The 21,470-nt window shown below is 37.4% G+C and overlaps 1 protein-coding gene across 1 annotated transcript in view; it reads left to right on the top strand.

The window, feature by feature from the left end:
- The first annotated feature begins 1,231 nt into the window (after positions 1-1,231).
- The window catches only part of gripap1 (GRIP1 associated protein 1), a 30,030-nt gene continuing 9,791 nt past the window's right edge, over positions 1,232-21,470 (top strand). The window contains 14 exon segments of the mRNA XM_042491308.1: positions 1,232-1,321; positions 2,432-2,498; positions 8,602-8,663; positions 8,814-8,840; positions 9,178-9,285; positions 10,651-10,813; positions 11,408-11,547; positions 11,927-11,966; positions 15,901-16,067; positions 17,911-17,958; positions 18,223-18,254; positions 18,475-18,522; positions 19,408-19,507; positions 20,416-20,493. Of these exon segments, the coding sequence (XP_042347242.1) occupies positions 1,274-1,321; positions 2,432-2,498; positions 8,602-8,663; positions 8,814-8,840; positions 9,178-9,285; positions 10,651-10,813; positions 11,408-11,547; positions 11,927-11,966; positions 15,901-16,067; positions 17,911-17,958; positions 18,223-18,254; positions 18,475-18,522; positions 19,408-19,507; positions 20,416-20,493 (1,128 nt within the window). The 5' untranslated portion in view covers positions 1,232-1,273.

Here is a 21,470-nt window from a genome sequence, read left to right as displayed (position 1 = left end):
TATTTATGTTTTTTCTGACTCACCGCTGGTTTAAGTCGCTGCATCTCCCGAAAGAACAGATGACTTTCAGTCGACGTGCTCGTTTTTTCAGTCAACATCGCTAAAACAGAGCAGCTAACGTAAACGTTAGCAAAAAGTCTGTGTCCGGCAGGTACTTCCTGTTTCCTCAGTACGCTTTTGTTTACATGTCACGTGCGCCGTCTGTTGACTCGCAGTTTCTCTGAAAAACAAAACACTTCCACATGATGATTTATTCCGGAATAAATCATAATAATGATATATCCTCTTCATCTTTCTCTCGGCTGCCCGCCATCATCTGCCGGACGCTGTGTGACGTCACACGCAATTTCAAAATAAGGGCGCGCCTGAAAGAGGATGATGAGGATTGATGTTTACACTTTGCATCCATGTTACCTGCTCGTTGCTCATTTAATCAATATATCGATACATATTGATGGATCATTACACCCCTACATACAACACACAAGTGCACTTTATGCCATACAGATTACATTGCTACTGTTACTGCACTTTTGTTTTTATTTAGTTCTTTATTTCTATTGTCTGTTACCTGCCAAGGGACTACGGATGTAAATTAGCAGTCCTGCTTACTCTGGCATATTCACTTTTGTACTTTATAGTGATTTTCATAATATGCTGTGTCCCTTTACAGTAAAATAAATAGATAAATAAAGTTCTATACTTGAATATTTTGACCTCGTATTCCATCCTTGTGAAAGATATCAGCACATGAGAACAGTTTCCTACTTTTGTGAGCAAGATATTGACAAAAACAATTTCGCAAAAGCAAGTAAAGCAAAAGGAAAAGATGAACATTAACCTAAGTGGAAAGTATGAGATAATAAGTCCAATATTTTGGCTGTGTAGGTCTATGTGTCTCATTTAAATCAAAATGAGAGTTAAAATGTTGACCTACATGTTTTCTTTCTATACTGGCTTAATAGGCCTTCATATTTTTCTTCTTTGTTTTTGATGCTTCGGCACCTTTATGTTGGAGCTTATATGCCAATAAAGCCCTTTGTATGAAACTGAGGAGTGAGAGCTCTGTCTCCTGGAAACACAGTCAGAGTGAGAGCTCTGTCTCCTGGAAACACAGTCAGAGTGAGAGCTCTGTCTCCTGGAAACACAGTCAGAGTGAGTGCTCTGTCTCCTGGAAACACAGTCAGAGTGAGAGCTCTGTCTGTCTCCTCCTCTCTGCTCTTCCTCCGTCTCCTCCGCTAGCTTAGCCTGCTAGCTGGCAGCTCAGGTAAACATGGCCATGTCTCAGGCTCTGTCAGAGGAGGAGTTCCATCGGATGCAGGTGAGATAGAAACACGACAGGTGATGTTTCGGGTCGTGGGGTTCGCGCGCAGGCAGCTGTCAGTCGTGTGTCACACCTGTGGGCTGCAGGCAGGTGCGGCATCTCTGTCAGGGACGTTAGCTCCCCCCTGCTAACCGTTAGCCGATGGTCCCGCAGCTGCCGTTGGGCTGACGGTATTAATGTAATTATGTCATCTCGACCTGGGCTCGGTTATTGATCAGATCGATCATAAAACTGATAGATATTTATTCGGCAGTTAGCCGCTAGCTCTGTGTTAGCTTAAGTTAGCCTAGCCTCCTCCTCTGGTTTCATGTTAGCTTCCTGATGCTAACGGTTGTTTTTATCTGTTAGTTAGCATGTTAGCATCCACGGGACACAGTCACGGGGTCCGATCACACACAGAGCTGCTGCTGTTTGTCTGCTGTCATTTCACCCTAAACTGCAATAAATATGATAAAAATAGACAGTCTGTCACTCAGCGGGTATACATGGACCTCAGGAGAAGTATTCAGATCAGTTACTGCAGTAAAAAGTGCTGTGAAAATACTCCACTACAAATATCTGTGTGGATGTGGTACTGCTTTCAAAACCTTACTGAGATAAAGGAAACTGCTTTTCTAAAATCAAGCTTTGAAAAAATATTCTACATCAATATTATTTTCTACTACCATTGAGTTTATGGCTTCAACCAACATCAGTCCTAGTAATAAATATCAATATTCATCAAATTTATGAATTTTAACCCTTTAAATGCCAGGTTTTAGTCATAATGCTATTATTTTTACTTTAGATGAAAAAAAAAAAAAAACACACAAGAAAAAAAGACTTATTTTCAGCATACTACATGATAAGTTTATTTATTTATTTTCAATGATGTCAGTCTGGGATATGTCAATGATTAGCAGCATCATTGACTGTGACAGTGCACACAAAATGTCTTTTCATTTTAGTTTGGACAAACAAGAAGATTCTGAAACTGTGAAGCTACTGATTCAGTTCAGTCAAAAGCAGGATAATTTAACATGAGGTGATAATGATATGAGATGATAATGTGTGTGTGTGTGTGTGTGTGTGTGTGTGTGTGTGTGTGCGCGCACGCTGTGTGTGCAGGCTCAGCTGTTGGAGCTTCGGACTCAGAACTACCAGCTGTCTGATGATCTCAGGAAGAACTCGGCTGGTAAAAAGCACCTCTCTGCACTTTCTCTGTTTGATGATGATGATGACGAGGAGACTTTCAAGTTCGTGTGTTTGCTGAGTCAAGATTATGCAACACGAAATAACAACAATGAATATCAGTTTTTTTTTTTATTTATATGTTTATTGCTTTTTATGATGAGAAAGAACACAGAACAAACATATGAGAAAAAAGAGAAAAGAAAGAAAAAAAAAAAGCAAAAAGCCCTCCCCCCACCCTCTATGTAAACAATAAACAAGTAGAACACGAACATGATCAGCTCATCACACAGAGAAGTAGCAAAGACCACAGTCATGACAACAAATTAGACATACATGTTTTAAAGAAAAACTGCAAAGTGAATGGTGAATGGTAAAATAAGGAATATGCACAGCAAGGCGTTTCACAGTGGTGGACACAGTAGTCCTATCGTTGAAGTAGTTGCAGCACCGGATCCCACATCTTTTTTTAATATATCTCCCCTGTCTTCATTCAAAAATCTCAGTCTTTCCAGGTGAAGCATATTTGCCATTTCACCCAGCCACAAGTCATACGAGGGTGCAAAGTCTGACCTCCATGCCCGGAGAATTAACTTCTTTGCAATCATAGTTCCAAATATTATAGCCTTCTTCTCATATTTTTTAACAGAAGATAGGGGAGTAGTTGCCCCGAGGATGGCCACAAGCGGATTAGGCTCCCAACATTTCCCAAAAGCCATAGAAAAGCAATGAAAAATACTCTTCCAATATGTATATAATTTGCTGCAAAACCAAAAAGAGTGTATTAAATTACCAGTCATTGACTTACATCTGTTGCAAATGGGTGAAACATCGGGAAAGAAATTGTGCAATCTTTCTCTAGAGTAATACAGTCGATGTAATGTCTTAAACTGTATAAGGCAAAGCCTGACATTCACAGAGCAGTTATGGATACTTTTTAAGCATTCATCCCATACATCATCTTCCAATTCTGCACCCAGTTCATCTTTCCATGCCTGCCCAATGTTTGCTGTGTTCAAATTAATATTCTTGTGCAAAATCTGGTAGAAGAAGGAGACTGCCCCTTTAGTAGCAAGGTCAAACTTATTTATTGCCTCAAGGACCCCGTGTTCTTCCAGAATTTCAAAGTTAGATAAGTGGGTCCTGACAAAATTTTGAATTTGAAAGTATCGAAAAAGGCCAGTTTTGGGAATGTCATATTTAGCTACAAGTTGTGGGTATGAGGCAAAAATGCCTTTAATATATAAATCACCTATATTGCAAATGCCTTTCCGCTTCCAGAGGAGAAAAAACACTATCAGACAGACCTGGCAAAAAAGAATGATTTTCACATATTGGGGTGTCCAAGTAGATTTTTGGAGCCTTAATGTAATGTTTTATCTGCTTCCAGATTTTTATGGTGTTGCCAATTACAAAACTGCTGTTAAAGCATTCCTTTTTAACAGTAGTAGGGCTGTTAAGAAGAGCAGATAGTGAAGTTTTTTTGCAAAGCATTCTTTCTATACACAACCATGCTGGGCAGATGTCTGCCTCCGAGGGAGGGCCCTTCTTCCACCATGCAAGAATAGATAAGTGCGCCGCCCAATAATACAACTTAAAATTCGGCAAAGCGAAACCTCCCATATCCTTTGGTTTTGATAGGTGTTTTTTAGAGATTCTAACAGTTTTATAACTCCAAACAAAAGGTATAATAATCGAGTCTAACTGCTTGAAATATGATTGCGCAATAAAACATGGAATGGACTGGAAAAGGTGGAGCAAGCGGGGCAATACAATCATCTTGATTGCATTCATCCTCCCAACCATAGATATCGGGAGGGTTCTCCAAAACTCGATATTAGTTTTGACTTGCTCAATTTTGTTTTGCCAATTTAACCGGAGGAGATCATTTGGATTTTTGGTGACAGTCACTCCTAAATATGTAAAAGTTTTGTAGGATTTTTTAAATGGAATGGATTGCAAGTATGTCTTGTTAACTGTTGCGGAGACGGGCATAAGTTCACTTTTCTCCCAGTTGATAGAAAAATCCTGAGAGGCCACCAAATTTATCAGTGAGAGTCAGGAGAGGAGGTATTGATGCTTGTGGCTGAGAAATGTACAGGAGGACGTCGTCTGCATATAATGAAAGATGATGTTTATAGCCAAACATGTTAATGGGGGAGATTAAAGTACTCTGTCTGATACTTTGCAGCGAGCGGTTCGATGATAATTGCGAACAAAAAAGGGGAGAGGGGGCAACCTTGAGGGGTCCCACGGTGAACTGCAAATGGAGGGGAGATATTCTGATTTGTAATAACTGATGCAGTCGGTCGTAAGTAAATTATTTCAATCCATTTCATGAAAGAGGGTCCAAATCCAAATTTTTTGAGCACAGACATCATGTAAGGCCACTCTACTTGATCAAACGCGCGTTGCGCATCCAGTGAAATAACAACCGCCTCTCCTGAATGCTTGGCATGTAGTATATTTAAAAGGCGGCGTAAATTAAAGTACATATGTCGACCGGGCATAAAGCCAGTTTGATCTGGATGTATGATGGAGCATATGCATTCTTTGAGTCTATTGGCAAGAATTTTTCCAAGAATTTTGGTTTCGATGGATAATAGCGAAATCGGGCGATATGATGATACCATATGAGGGTCACGGCCTGGCTTTGGGATTAGTGAAATATTAGCTTTATATAAGGTAGGCGGCAAAGCCGAGGATAACTTTGTGTGATTGAACATTCGTAAGAGCAGCGGGGACACCTTAGAGCCAAATTTTTTGAAAAACTCTACATTAAAACCATCTGGACCAGGTGCTTTGTTATTTGGAAAGGAAGAGATAACCTGGGTAATCTCATCTAGATTGATGGCTCTGTCTAACATATCAGCTGAGTCCAATGATAATTTAGGTAAATCCAGACTCTCAAAGAATGCATTAAAGGCTTGAAGGTCTGGGCCGCCCTGTGACTTGTAGACATTAGCATAGAAATCTGCAAAACATTCATTGATCTTCACTGGGTCAGTATGCAAGGTTCCTTTTTCGGATTTGATACAATGTATGGCTCTAGAAGCCTGTATTTGCCTTAGCTGGCGGGCTAATAGCTTGTGTGGCTTGTCGCCAAGCTCAAAATATCTCTGTCTGACTTGTACTAGTAATTTTGATACATTTTTTGACATTATAGAGTTATATTCATACCGTAGAGCTGTTATTTTATTAAGTACTTCTAGTTTACGCTCAGTTTTGTATGAGGCTTCTAGTTTGGTCAATTGATCATCGATTTCAGTTAATCTTTCCTTAGAGTTTTTTTTCTCTATTGCCTCATATGATATTATATGGCCTCTAAGGACAGCCTTCATGGCCTCCCACAGAGTGGAATCATCCACATCGCCCGTATCGTTGCTGCTTAAATACAGTTCTATTTTATCAGAGAGATAGGTACAGAAATTTTCATCTTTTAATAGTGCATTATTCAAACGCCAGCTATATTCACCTCTCTTGTGGTTCAAGTCAAGACTTAATGAAACAGGAGCGTGGTCTGATATTAGTATATTATGGTAAGTGCAGTCAACAACTGACTGTAGTAGCTTAGAATCAATCAAAAAGTAGTCAATCCTGGAATAAGATTTATGTACTGCGGAAAAATAAGAAAAATCCCTCGCGGTGGGATGGAGAAGCCTCCAGATATCCACCAAATTATAAGATTGCATAAGATTGTTGAGCATGCCACTGTTTCTAAATACAGCAGTTTGGGAGTGCTGTCGATCGAGAACAGGGTCTAAGACGTAGTTGAAATCCCCACCCATGATTACATTTGAATCTGACAAATTTGGCAGGGTATTGTAAAGGTTCTGAAAGAAAATTGGGTCATCGAAGTGGGCCGGTAAACATTTACTAGAATTAATGGCGTGGAGTTCAGAGTCCCACAAACTATCACATACCTGCCCCTATGGTCCGAAATTGTTTGAGAATGGATAAATGGTATATTTTTACTTATCATAATTGCAACGCCCCTAGATTTTGTACTGAAGTTGGATTGATAGACCTGAGAAGCCCATGAGGGACATAGTATTTTTGCTGCTGTTTTTTTAATGTGTGTCTCCTGGAGAAAATATATGTCTGATTTAAGTGCCCGTAAATGAGCATACACCTTTCCCCTTTTCAGTGGGCTGTTCAGCCCTCTTACATTCTAGCTAGTTATTTTAATTTTACCATTGCTGCGTCCATGAGAATCAGCTAACATACTGAGTATCTACTGTATATATAAAAATGAAAACATTTTCCATGACTGTGATAAGGCATATTCAATTAATTAAAACAGACAGATGTGCTGAATAAACACCCCATAACAAACACAAAACCCTTCTGTGTGAACACAGGAGTAGTACTTCAAAACCCTAACTTAAAGTTAAAACTAGACTTGAATATCAGTTTTTAAGTGAGATATTTGTAAACAGATGCGTTAAGATAAGGTGCATATCGATATCGATATGTTTTAAATAATGTTGTTTCAACTGTAGGATTTAAGGGTCAGTTTGTAATGCACACTTCTTGTTTTAACCCTTAAAAGAGGAAAAATAAAAAAAAAAATTAGTAAAATTAGTAGGAAACGATCAGGGAAAAAAACTACAATGATTATGAATATAAATTTTTGCACATATTTTTCCAAGCTTTTTATTTGGATTAATTTTCTAAATCTACTGACATCTTGCTATTTGGGGAACATTTTTCCAAGTTGCTTCCTGCCCTTTTTTCCCCATGTTTTCAAAAGAAAGCAAACCATTTGGCTTCGGGTTTGAAGGTTTAAATACTTGTGAAAACATTTAAATGTAGCACAAGAAAAGTGATCCAAGTTTCAGAGGGTTAAACTTGTGTCTGATTTTGAGATTTGGGGTTAGGGTTAGGGTCGTTTGTTTTCTCAGATGAAGACATTATTAAATAACATTTCACTGGCTGAGTCGTACTATCTGTGACAAGTAACTGACCTTCATGTCAGATCATGTTGGTTGAACATCTTTCGGGAATTTTTGCAGTGTTCAGTGTGTCTGATTTTTGGAGCTAGCACTCTTACATGAACATCAGCCTGCAGTCATTTTATCTGTCAACTCTTCAACGATACAGGAATAAATTCACCTGCATGTTTAGTTTGTAATTAATGTCCTTCAGAAAAACCTGTGATTTCTGCAGAATTATTCCGTTGAATGATTTGATATCAGTCTGACCATCATGTCAGAGAAAGACGAGCAGAGCGGAGACGTTCAGTGAGCCGCCTGTTTGTTTTATTCATGAAATAATTAATTGACTTGTATTTTATTTCATTAATGAGTCAAAGAGTTTATTTACTCAGATTATACTGTGAACAGAAGAACAGCATGCACACTGTTTAAATACAGAGTAATCAAGTTTTTTTTCATTAACTGTTAATGATTAATTATTGATAAATAATGTGGCTGATTCCTGACAGTAATTTGTCGTTTGTAATTATTTATTTAAGAAGGGACAATGTACATTTATCCACATATAAACAAATGTAAATGCACCCGAGTTAGCCGAGGAGCTACTTTTTAACGGCTATCCATTGCGTGATGTTAACCCCTTATGATTAATGAACAAAATGACAAATTCAGAGTCAGAAGCCCAGAATGACACCCAGAAATAATACAAGTCCTGTTTTTCTGCTCTGATGGCTGTGGGATCAAAAATGTCAGTTTGAATGGGTTTCAATGGAGCATTTTTGGACCTGAACAGTCTGAATGTAACTATTTAGTTTCCACAGTGTATTTTAGACTTATTGTAGGAGCTGAGCTGCAAATTCACTGATTACACTCAAATACACAATCTGGACTACATTTAGGACACATGCATCAACACACACACACAGTTATCACAACAGGAAGAAGAAAAGAGACTAAAATGTGTCTCTAGGGTTATTTTACTATAGAGGGAAAATATATCTGATCAACACTGCAGCTGTGTTGAGTTTGACATCATTGTTATGGGACAATACTTAAAATCTTTATATCTCCATAAAGCCATTATCAGTCATCACAGTGCTGTAAAAGTGTTATTGCAGCAGCAATATGAAGATTAAGATAGCTCTAATGATGACGTTTGCTGTGTTTCAGAGCTGAACGCCGTCCGTCAGAAGAATGTGGTTTTGGAAAGAGATTTTGTCAAAGCACAAAAGGTAACAAAAGTCTTTAAATGTCTGAAATTATATATTATAAATATTCAGCCTTAAAAGTCATTAAATAGTCCTTAAATTTGAATTTGTGCTGTGATCACGTTGTTTGTTAATGATGTTTATTTTCATGATTTTTTTTCCCCGTTTCCTCAGGCTTTGAATAAAAGCAAAAAAGCTCAGGTGAGTTTCTTCTGTTTTTGTAATTTATATTCTTTTATGAGTTTTTTGTCCAGGTTTTTAAATTTTTGTTTGAACATGTGAGTCTAGCATCAATATTTCTAACACTGAATACCTTTTTCATTTATCTGATTAAAAAAACTCTTAGCTTCAAAAAAAAAAAAATTACTGTCAATTTTATTTTTTTAAATCTTTTCTTCTTTGTTTTGGGTTTTTTGTTCACATCCACACAGATCCGGCTCCATTCATTTTGCTTTTGTGCAAAGACAGTAAAGAAGCTTTAGAATATGAAGTAGGATAATTAATAATGAATGATGAATAACGCTGGCTGTGGTTGCAGGAGGTGGAGGCGCTGCTGAGTGAGAACGAGATGCTTCAAGGGAAACTCCACAGTCAGGAGGAAGACTTCAGACTACAGAACAGCACGCTGATGACCGAACTCTCCAAGGTCACTCTCACTCTGTCTTTACTCTCACCACTAACATGCCGTAATTTCCGACAGGCAACTCCAGTGCGAACATGTCCGACAGCCCGCTCCAGCGCGGACATGTCCGACAGCCCGCTCCAGTGCGGACATGTCCGACAGCCCGCTCCAGCGCCGCTCCTAGCGCGGACATGTCCGACAGCCCGCTCCAGTGCGGACATGTCCGACAGCCCGCTCCAGTGTGGACATGTCCGACAGCCTGCTCCAGGGCGTCTGTCCAGACAGCCAAACTTTAAAGCCTCAATCTGAGATGACGGGAACCCCCAAGGTGGTTATCACCTGTCTCTAAGCAGGTTTCCGTTAACCCTCAAATTGCGCAAATTCAATTGCGAATACAAAATACGCCTAATGGAAACACGTAAATGAAAGAAAAAAACTCCCATTTATGACAAAGAAGTTATTACAGTCTCATGAAGTGATGTTTCAGGCTACTTGAAAAAGCCAGATTTTGCAAAACTGCAATTGAAACACTTTTTTTCACTTTTATAGCTCATATGATGTGTAATAGCGGGTGGCGGTAATGCGACTTTATGGATGCCAACCGCCATCAAACCCAAAGAAGAAGAAAAAGTACAACAAAGTCACACGACTTTCTACAAAACATGACTCGGTGTGTGTGGACGGAGCAAGAGACCGAGATCTTCTTCACTCCGATACCAGACAAAGAAAATTATTAGATATTAGATCGGCTTTATTGAGCAGCTGCAGTGAAATAAACCTGCTAATGTTTTAAACATTGATTGCCATGGTTACTGGGATGTTATTGCCAGAGAAGTCGCTTGACATCACTGAGTGGAAACAGAGTCATCTCGCAATTGTTTTTTTTTAACGAAATTTCGAAAATATCGCTTAAGTTTTGTGCAGATCTACAATGGGAACCCAGCTTCTGTTAACTCTTTCTGCTTCAGGCTCTGAGCGTGTTCACAGAAAATGAGTCAAAATGACGCATTCAGCGGGCGCTACAAGAGCTGTTATTGCATCACATAACTCTTCAAAAGTTGAGCAGATCATCTGGAAGTTTTGAATCCACAATTCCTCTGTGAAATCAGCTCCCAGAAATCCCTCATAAATCGCGTTTCCATCACAGCTCCATAACACGCCTATGTGGCCTTGGATAAAAAATAATGACGGCTAGCGCGATGGCTGCAATAGAAATAAAGGTCCATCCATCACCATGGTTACTGGGATGTTATCATCAGAGGAGAAGTCACACAACATCACTCAGTGGAAACACAGTCCACATTATGTTAAGTCCACTTTTTAAAAAGTTTAGCACAAATCTGCGATGGAAACCCGCCTGATGTCAGTCCCATCTTGTTTTGTTTGCAGCTGTGTACGCAGATCGAGCAGCTGGAGCAGGAGAACCAGGGCCTGAAGGAGGGAGGAGCAGCGTCTGCGTCCAGCCCCCCGCCTAACCCCGCCTCCAGTCCCGTGGATGGAGAGCTGCTCCGCCTGCAGGCGGAGAACTCCACCCTGCAGAAGCAGCTGAAAGGTGTGTGCTGTTACAGGCTGCCGTCTCAGCTCCAGGAGAGACACAGAGCAGGTGTGACGTCTCCATCAGCTGATCAGCATCCAGCAGCCGGTGCTCTGAGGTGTCCGCAGGGACTGTGCTCCGTCTTTTTATATTTACATTCAGACACTGGAAGCCGTGTGGAATAATTGTGAAATGTTTGTATTGTTTATGATGCTGTTACTTGCTGTTAGTTAAAGTCAGCAGGAGATACTTGACTTTTTTTTATGTACCAAACCAAAGTGGAGAGCAAATCATGGCCAGCTGGTTCACAGCAGCACATCCAGTTTATGAGGGTGCCCACAGTAAAATAATTGTAAAATAACTTTTTTATTCATTAATGAATGTCCTCTGTGAGGAAATAAGTAAGTAGTGAGTAAATGAAAATATAAATAGGTAAACAATTCAGTAAATAAGTAGATAAATAGATAAGTAAATAGATAAATATATAAATAAACAGAAAAGCAAATAAATTTATGTATAAATAGATAATTAAATAAATGAATAAATAAATAGATAAAGATAAGTAAATAAATGAATAGATAGAATAGATTATAATCTGTGATTGCCCTGCAGCTCTCCAGGAGCGCTATGCCCCCGGCAACCAAAGCGCTACCACGGAGAAGGACGAGTCCGCCAGCGCCAACGGAGTCTCTGATGTCACAGGGAGAGGGGAGGAGCCAGCAGCAGAGGGACCCAATGAGAGGCTGGACCAGGTGAAGGACAGAGAGCGTTTCTGTTTTTATTTTACAGACCAGAAACACCCAGAAAAACACAATCTAATCCATATTAAATTGTTACTAAATTATCCATATTTAATCCAATGTAATCAGTTGAATTGATATCTTAAATTATGTTTTACTCACCATCTCTCGAGACTTTGGCAAATATACTGCGCAGATCAGCGCTATTAGTTTGACAGATTCTACCGAAATTCAACATGTTCCAGGAGTGCTGGGTAGCAAAATATTATCAAGACATAATGGAAATAAAGTGAGAGATTAACACGTAGAAGAGACAGATGATCATTTGTATAAACGTACGTGTTTGAGTGTTTCAAACATGTAATTTTCTGTTTCCTCTCTTTGTGTGCAGACGGAGGCTCAGCTGGAACAAACGGAGAAAAAACTTCACGGTGAGTTCACGGTTTTTCTTGATTAACTGTTTGAAACCTCGAACGACATCCGTTTTCTTGTGTCGCTCTCAGAAGCCTTTCAAGCTATTTGACCCTCTGAGAAAGTTGGTTTGATTTATTTTGAAAACATGGGGATAAAAGGCAATGACCAATATTTTTGTGACATTTTACAGATTAAATTACTAATTCTATTATGACTTTTCTAGAAAATGATATGTAGTGAGCGTTATTTAAAAATAATTTTAAAAATTGGGAAAAGAATGTCCAAAAAACTATATTTATAACCACAAATAACTTTAGAAATTTATATATATTTTAAATATGAAATTCATAATTTTATACTTTGTAAAAATGTTTAAATACTTTTATAATATATATATATATATAAATTCTTTTGTGTTTTTTGTCATTTCCAGTACTTTCTCTTGGTCATTTTCTTGTGTCTTTTTTTTAAAAATAATTGTCGTAATCTTTCGGGCCTTGTCTTTTTTTTAAGTTGCTTATTGCCTTCGCCTTATGTTTATAAAATATACAAACCAATTTGTTAAAGTGTGATTTTGAAAAATTCTCTAGTCTGATAAAAAACTTAGATTGTGCGATTTATTTATTTTACTGCTAATAAACCCAGTCAGAGAATATCAAATGACCGATGAATATATGTGCGTAAAAATACAGTTTGCGTTTTACTGATTGGAGCAGAAATAATGAAACGTATGGTGTTTGACTCACAGACCAGTGAAGCTTTTAAATTTCACATTGAAAGAAAGAAACAGGAGTTCTTCGTGATGTCATGACGAGCTGATTTCTGCTGACTCGCTGTTTTTCTCTGAACAAACTCTGCTCTGAAAGACGTGAAAACACTGACGGCGAATTCACAAAAGGATTGTGTGTCCTTTTACTGCTGCTAGATCTGCACGAATAAAAGAAAAAGAAACTCTGTGATCCTCAGAGTGCCTGCAAATGGTGAAATGCACCTCTAACATATCATCTCAATGCTCCTGTGCTGTTTGCAGGAATTTAAATGAGGACATATTTGACATTTGGTGCAAAATTGACCCGTTTCTATGCAAATGAGTCTCACGGCAGAAACAGTGCAGTCCACAAAGATCAGCACTAACAGCTGCACACAGTTACAGAGCAGGTATTAGTCTCTTCAGAGAGCTGGTGGAAACTGAAGTGCACTGAAGGTCTGAGATCTTAAATCCCCTAAACAGTTTCTCTGTGTTTTGTAGTTGGTCAGAACTGAGAGCTTTTTTTTTCTCCCAGTTGTTCTGATTTGAGCGAATCAATACGCTGCACGCAGCTTTACCATGGAATGAGATTTTACATGTTTTATCTTTTTTTTTTTGAGTTTCAGTGATTGGAGAAAATCGCTAAAGGTTAAAAGGTTAAGCAGAATTAATGGTGTTTAGGCTGAATGTGCATTAATTGTTGCCTGTTTGAAGTTTTTGTAGTTGGTCAGAACTGAGAGCTTTTCTTTTCTCCCTGTTGTTCTGCCTAATTTGTTCGTGGCACAAAGGCAGCGTTATCAGTCCCTCAGGATTTTACAGGCTTTTTGTGGGATTTTACAGGGATTTTTGCGGTCCAAAAACCTGATTTCACGACCGTTTTTACAAAATTAAGGTGCTACAATTTGCAATTTTGTAGTTTTTTTCTGCAGAGGCAAGTGAAAAATTTAAGAAATAGTTGTGATGCAGAGTCAGATTCGAGTGGATCCTTCGCAGCTTTACCTTAGAATGAGATTTCACTGTTTTATACATTTTTGTAAAGTTTCAGTGATTGCAAGGTTAAGCAGAATTAATGGGGATTTGCTAAATTTGCGTTAATTGTTGTGGTCACAACATCACAACGTTCTGGAAAGATTATAATTTTCCACATGGATATTTGCGATCAGGCACAAAAACATCAGATTTCATTCAGCAGTGAAACGTTACGCTGCGATGTCATCCGTGAGTCACGCAGCGACGCGCACTGATGCTCACTTCTTTGTTGCTGTCAGCAGCTGCAGTCCAGTTTTTGTGAATTCGCCTCTTGATTTTTTGGTTTTGCTTGATTTCATCAGATTGTGTCAGTCTTCAGACAAATCAGTGACTAAATCTTACAGTAGATTTTGAGAGAAATCTAGTCGATATAATAAACTTTTAGGTGCTGTCCACATCAAGAACAATAACTATAACTAAGATAGTTTTTAAAAACAACTAGAACGACAACAAAAGTGTCAAAGAATATTGTTTGGATCAATCTTCGAGCAATACTGTGAACGATAGAAACACATTATCGTTACAGTTCTTGGTGTGGACGGCTCTTTCGTTTGGTGTTATTCTGAATTAGTTGCTAATAATTGATAAAATCCACCAGTGCGGCCCTTTTTTCATGGAGCTCGGTGCACTGAATCTCCAGTTACTGGCTGTTTCTTACCTGCAGAAATCTGTCACAGTTACAGCTCCACCTGTGGATGATTTTTTTGCTTTCTGCTGGACGTTATGTGAGAATTAACGGCGAACCCTCAGCTTTGCTTTATGAAAGCGTAGAGCAGCTAGCTGGCTCAGGGCAGACACACACTACAAGCTGACCGAGGCTGAAGGATAATGAAAAATATCTGGATGTTTGTAAACCATAATAAAAAAGTTTAGGCTTCAAATCTGGTATTTTCTGGCAAAGCTGCAAAGCCAAAACTAATTTAAACCTGCTTACTTTTTTTTCTCACCCAAATATGAATGCAGTGTTAAAACTTGATAGATGTTGAAGGTCGTTCTGAAAGTTTTAATGATCTTCTTTTTATTATGGGAGTGTTTCATTTATCGAGTGTTGAGCTGCAGCTGTATGACTGACGGCAGAGTTGGTGGTTAGGATTTTTTTTTTGGATAAAAAATAATTTGCATGATCAAGATGTTATTAAATGATTGTTATGCAAATTAAAAAAGTCTGAGTACACCAGATCTCTACAAGTAAAAGTTATATTTCTGCGACAAACTGAGAATCAAACTGACTGAAAAGTGCCTGTAGCATCAAGTATTGAAACTGCCAAAAGTCTTTCAGACTTCTTTAATCAGATTTAAATTAAAAAAAAAACACTTTTGGGTTTATATAGTTCAGGATGACTGCTTTTGTTTTCTGGAGAAAAAAAGTCTTTCATAAAAAGTTCATTTTCAGCTGTTTCAGATGTTTTTCTGTGTCAGAAATTGTTCATTGAGAGAACTTTAAATGAATGTGTGAATGTTTTCAGTTGTTACGAAGTTTTAATGACAGACTGAGAAAAGCTGCAAGTGAACACGCCGTCAGTGTTTTACAGGTGTTTCTCAAAAAAATAGAATATTGTGAAAAAGCTCAATATTTTAGCATTGGTTATTTAAGAAAGTGACAATTTTATATATTCTAGACTCATCACATAAATGTTTCCAGCATTTTTCTATTTTAATTTTTTATAATTATGGTCTACAGCGAGAAAAATGTAAATGTAAAAAAAACAATCAAAATATTAGAAACATGCAACCCAAAACTATGACCCTCCACGCCACGTTGATGCAGTAATTTGTAGTAAAGGAGCCCCAACCAAGTACTGAGTATATAAATTAACATTCTTATAATTTTTTGAATGATCCTCGGAAATATTTTAATAATTTGAGATACTGGATTTCTGATTTTCATGAGCAATAAGCCATCAAAATTAAAACAAAAAAAAGCTTGAAATATTTATGCGTTATGAATATAAAGTATATGACAGTTTACCTTTTGTAATTCAGTTACTAAGAATAATTCCCTTTTTCGTGATATTCTAATTTTTTTGAGATGCACCTGTGCAGTCGATGTTCGACTTTGCGGCTCGGCCAGAAACTCAGAACAGACTCTCATCAGAGGTCGGAGCTGTCGCAGCCGTGTAGTGTGTGTCTGGCCTAACGGACTGCCCCCCTGCTGTGTGCGGCGCCCCCTTTAGGCCTGTCAGAGACGAGCGTAGAGAAGATTGTAGCTAAGCAGGCAGCGCTAGGCTGGTCGGCTGCTCTCTGTCCAATAACTCACTGCTTTGGACCAGAGCTGGAGATGGCACTGAACACCGAGCAGGAGGAGAAGAGGCTGCTGAGGGAGCAGGTCCACAACCTGGAGGTACTCAAACACACACACACACACACACACACACACACACACACACACATACACACACACGACACTGAGACTTCCATCCACCAGTTTTTGCGCACTTATTCATTTGTAAATTAAAAGCAGTTCAACAGAAAAGCCAGAAATTTGTGTGAACATTGCAAAAACATTTTTACATTTTATTTTAGAGAAATTTAAAAGTGTTTGTGTGCAGCCCCGCAAAGCACTGTATTTTATCATTATTATTATTATTATTATTATTATTATTATTATTATATTTGTATTTAATAATAATAATTTGATTTGATTTTTTACTTATTTCGACCATTTAAAAAAGGAAATAAAGAAAATATACAAAAACAGACAGACCAAAAGAAAGGAGTAATTACAGACAATGAAAAACATGAAAAAAGTAAAACATAATAATATGCTTTACATATTCAAAAAGGAGTGAGAAAAAGAACAAACGTATTTAATCCCACCCCTTATCCATAAGTCATAGAGTTTTAATTAATTAGCTTCCTTATCCTTATTAAAATGGATAATAATAACTTTAGTCATATAACACCTTCAAAAACAAAATGCTTTGACAAACAAAGCGAAACTGAAATAAGAAACACAGACGATGACACAAAAACAGACAAACAGACCCAGTAAACACAAGCGAGACAAAATTAAAACCAGTAGGACAAATAATACAAGATGCAAGATGTAAAATGTCAATATGTCAATTAAAAATAATACAAAAAAACTAAAAACTACAACAGAAACAACAAAGCAATAAAATTACATTAAAAAGGAAATAAAACAAATAAAACATAAAAAGGCAAAATAGATAAAAAGAAATAAAAAGACAAATAGAAAAGACATCACACAAAGCAAGTCTATAAAAATGGGTTTTAAGAAGTGAATAAACAAAAGTCACTGATTCTGCAACCAGCATAAAAAAAATAAAATAAAATAAAAAACATTAAGAAGCCAAGCTGAGAGTGATTTTTAATTGATACCAGAGAGGAGGGAGTCGCAGTGACGAGTCTGGAGAAGATCAGTGAATTAATGATGTTTTCGATTGTTTTTTTGCGTAACTTTTTCTGATGTTATGTGTTTTTTTTTTCAAACCAGTTGTGAGTCTGTGGGATCGCCTTCAGTTTTTAATGTTAGAGGTTTAAATGCTGAGTCAGTATCACTGAACCAGAGAGGACACACAATAAATGAGATTAAACAGCCGTGTGTGTGTGTGTGTGTGTGTGTGTGTGTGTGTGTGTGTAATTAATTCATGACAGGAAGTTTAACGGCAGCCGCAGAGCGGCGCTGAAATGTCAGGCGTCTGCGGCTCTTTAATCACGTCGACTTGTGTCCTTTTCACAGATTCACCGACACGCAGACTCATGTTTTGTCATACAGCAGGTTTTTAAATGTTCCCACAAAAATCTAACAAATATTTAATTATCTTTAGAAATATCAAACATGAGAGGTGTAAACCACAACTATAAATATGAGGAGGGAACAAAGATGTCTTTATTAATGCTAACTCATCTTCCTCCTGCACTTTGTTTGACATGAAGTCTTAATTATAACTTTTGGTGTTTAATTTTCATGATTATTAATCGCTGACACAACAAATAATATTTAATTGAACATCAGTTTTAGGATTTAAATCCAATTTGAGACACTCATAACTCCATAAATCCACTACTGTGTCCAAGCTCAAAATTGGACATGGAAATGAAAATGTGGCAGATTTATCAGAATAATCCGAGTTCAAAATGAGCACTGATGTTTTTGGAGATGTGAGGAGCCGAATTTTGTTTTACAGTGTCCTGAAAGTTTGTTTCCTGTCCTCTTCCAGGTGTCCAAACAGGCTGAAATCACCAAACTGCAGGAGGAGATAACAAAGGTATCAGACGGGTCATTGATTGATTGATTGATTGATTGATTGATTGATTGATTGATTAGGCCACTGAAATGATTTTGTTTGAAAAGAAGCCTTTTTTATAGTTTTTAAGAAGGACATCATAAAACAAACAAACAACAAAACAAATAAAACACAACAATGATCATAACACGTTTTTTTTAATTGATTTTTAATGACATTTTTTAGGAAAGATGAGGTGAAATTCTTATCCTGATTTCCTTCCTTTTGTCTCCGTCTCTCCTCCAGCTGTCTGACAAGTTAAAGAAGAAACAGGAGAGGTGAGACGCCTGATAAAACATCTCTAAATCACACCAGTCTGGTTTGAATTTCATGGATTTCATAGTTATGAGACGTTAATCTGCCGGCTGAAGCTCCTCCGGGTTTTTTTTACCAGTTACAGGAACATTTAAGGGAGCAGCTGAGCTGCAGTCTCACAGTGAAACTTTTTTATCTTGTGAAAACATGATGAATGATAAAGTTTGTGTTTGTGTTTTGTAGTTTCCAGCGTCTGCAGGGAGAGAAGGAGGCTCTGTACAACGACAGCAGGTCAGAGCTGCTCTCACACTCTCACACCAAACTCACTGACCTCCACGTCCGGACTTCATCACGCGTTAACAGTTCGACAGACGCTCAGTCGTGATTCGCTGTTGTTTGTAGCTTTTTGTTCTGTTTTGTATGTGATTTGCTTTTTTGTGTCGTTTTATGTTGTGTGTCATGTCGTTGTGCATCTGCAGAGGGACTGTAGATGTAATCTGGTACAGTGCATCAAATGATAACATTAATGTTCTGAATTGTACATGGTCCCTTTTAATTGAAATAAAATAATTTGATAATTACCTAAATAAGTAGCCTATTAAATAAAAATGTACTACCAATATTACTAATATAGGTGCATCTAAAAAAAATTGAATATTGTGAAAAAGTTAATTATTCTTAGTAATTTAATTCATAAAGGTAAACTTTCATGTATTGTATATTCATAAGATGTAAATCGATATATTTCAAACCTTTTTTTGTTTTATGTTTGATGTCTATGGCTTATAGCTCATGAAAATCAGAAACCCAGTGTTTCAAATTATCAGAATATTTCCTAAAATCATTCAAAAAGTGATAATTTTGTTCATTTTTATTTTTTATTTCATTTTTTAAAAACATTTTCGCCGTAGGCCATAATTATAAAAATTAAAGTAGAAAAATACTTGAAGCATTTTAGTTTATTTAATGAGTCTAGAATATATTAAATAGTCACTTTCTTAAATAAATGATGGAAAATATCGAGTTTTTCACAATCTTCTAATCTTTTGAGCGTTGATCTCTTCAGCACCTGTGCTGTACTGTACTCTCCTCGGTATCGACAGGGCCGATCGCCATCACTGTTCTTTTGTTGCTCATCAGATGTTGACATGTTGTTTGTTGTTTGTGTGTCTGCAGGACAAAAATCGATGAGATCAACCAAAGAAAAGAGGAGGAGCTGAAGGCAACAAACATCCGCATCCAGAAACTGCAGTCAGACGTGATGGCGGCCAATCAGGTCAGAGAAATACTCCGGTGTAAAAGTACAACTTCTGCATTCAAACGCTTTAGTAAAAGTATTTATATTTGAAATGAAGTGAGAATGATCCAATTTATAATGATGATTACTGGATTATAATTATTGATGCATTAATCTCCTGTTGTTCCTACGTCAGTGTGACCTGGTGCATTTTTAATAACCCAAAAAACACAAATCAATCAGTATTTTGTTGTGGTGGTGTTAATCACCTCTCACAGATCATTTTTCCAATAAGACTTTTTTAAATGAAAAAATACGTTAAACACTTATTTTTCTCTACATTGAAAAAAAAATCTAGAAATATAATATATTAGTGTTATTCAAGATTTAGATATTTCTCATTTTTTACATTTTGAACTTTTTTTCATGAAGTGATGTTGATAAAAAGAGATGAGGCAAATACATAAAATGTTCCATTTCCATTTGAAATGTTGCTACACTGATCGATTGATCGATTGGTTGATTGAATTCTTTAATTTGAACATGTTTTTCTTCTAAGACCATAAATGTACAAATGAGCAAAATAAAAAAAAAAGCAACAGAAAAAAAGAAACTGATTAAGAGCAGCAGAAGTTTCATCCTCAGAAAAACACTTAATATATTTGCTCATTTTTCAAACTTTCAAAAGGATCAAATTAACCTGCGACATAACAGGAAGGTTCATGTGTTCATCTGGTGAAGGTGGAGCTCATTTTGAGGATTTAATCTGTAATAATATATCCTAATTCATTAATGTAAATGCATTATATTAATCTGAATCTGCAAAATAATCAAAGCTGTCAAACAAATGTATCTGAAGAGAAGCAGAAAGTAGTTTGAAATGTAAAATCTCAGTTAAAGTTCCTGTAAACTGCTGTGACTGACGTGCGTTTGTGTGTTTGGTTCAGGTGACGGCTGAGCTGAGAGAGCAGCTGCAGAGCAAAGAGAAAGAGCACGAGCTGGCTCTGCACAACCTGAGAGACCAGGTAACACACACACACTCACGTGTGCACACGTTTGTTTACACAAAGACATATATATATATATACGTAGATACGGCATCCCCGGTTTGATGTGCGTCCGCTCGAGCGCCGTATTGGGGAGGTCAAGAAGTGCAAGTCAATAAATACATGTGTGTTTAGAGATGCAGATTTCACTACAAAATCGACCGTAAATCGCTTAATTCTGAACAGATTTTCATGAAATTTGTAGCAGTATCAAAATCACGTCATTGTGATTTCAGCAAACAGAAAGCTGGTCGGGTTAAAAAATACCATCAATGATGCAGACGTCTGATAAAGTGATTTACCTGATCGTGAGTGTAGATTATGTGTAATGTGTCTGTGAAATGTAGTGGAAGTATAAAGTTGAATAAATGAAGTTGATGAAATGAAATTGAAAGTAGCAGAAAATAAATACTCAGGTGAAGTGCCAGTTCCTCTAACCTGTACTGAGGTGCCGTCCTCGAATAAATGTGCTCCGTCACAGTAACCACTGTCATGTTGACTTTCCCGTGTTTACAACAAAACAAATTTCATGAAAATCGGCTCAGAATTAAGTGAGTTACAGCTGATTTTGTGGTGAAATCTGCATCTATTTGTTTACTAGCGGCTCTTGACCTCCCCAATATGGTGCACGTGAAAACGCATCGCGGCGAGCTGAGAGCAGCAGCCAGGGAGGTATCTGCGTTTCTAAAATCTTTGGAAAGTAACTGTCGACCTGATGTTCACACCGCCTGTGAGCCTGAACTTAGAAAATGACTGTGTGAAACGACATTTAACACTTTTTAGATTCTTACGTTCGTGTAGAAATTTCGTGAAGAAAGTTTCACAGCTCTCGTCAGATTATTCAGCTTTAGTTTCGGCTCTGATCGAAACGTTCTTTTGAATGTCTCTGAATGAGGCAGAGAGCTGAGCACGGACTGATCCGTTTTCTCTATTTTCTTTATTAGAGCACAAAATCT

This window comes from Plectropomus leopardus, chromosome 8, assembly GCF_008729295.1.
Source record: "Plectropomus leopardus isolate mb chromosome 8, YSFRI_Pleo_2.0, whole genome shotgun sequence".
Classification (NCBI taxonomy): domain Eukaryota; kingdom Metazoa; phylum Chordata; class Actinopteri; order Perciformes; family Serranidae; genus Plectropomus; species Plectropomus leopardus.
The sequence above is the reverse complement of the archived record's forward strand: the minus strand, read 5'-3'. Positions and strand labels throughout refer to the sequence as shown.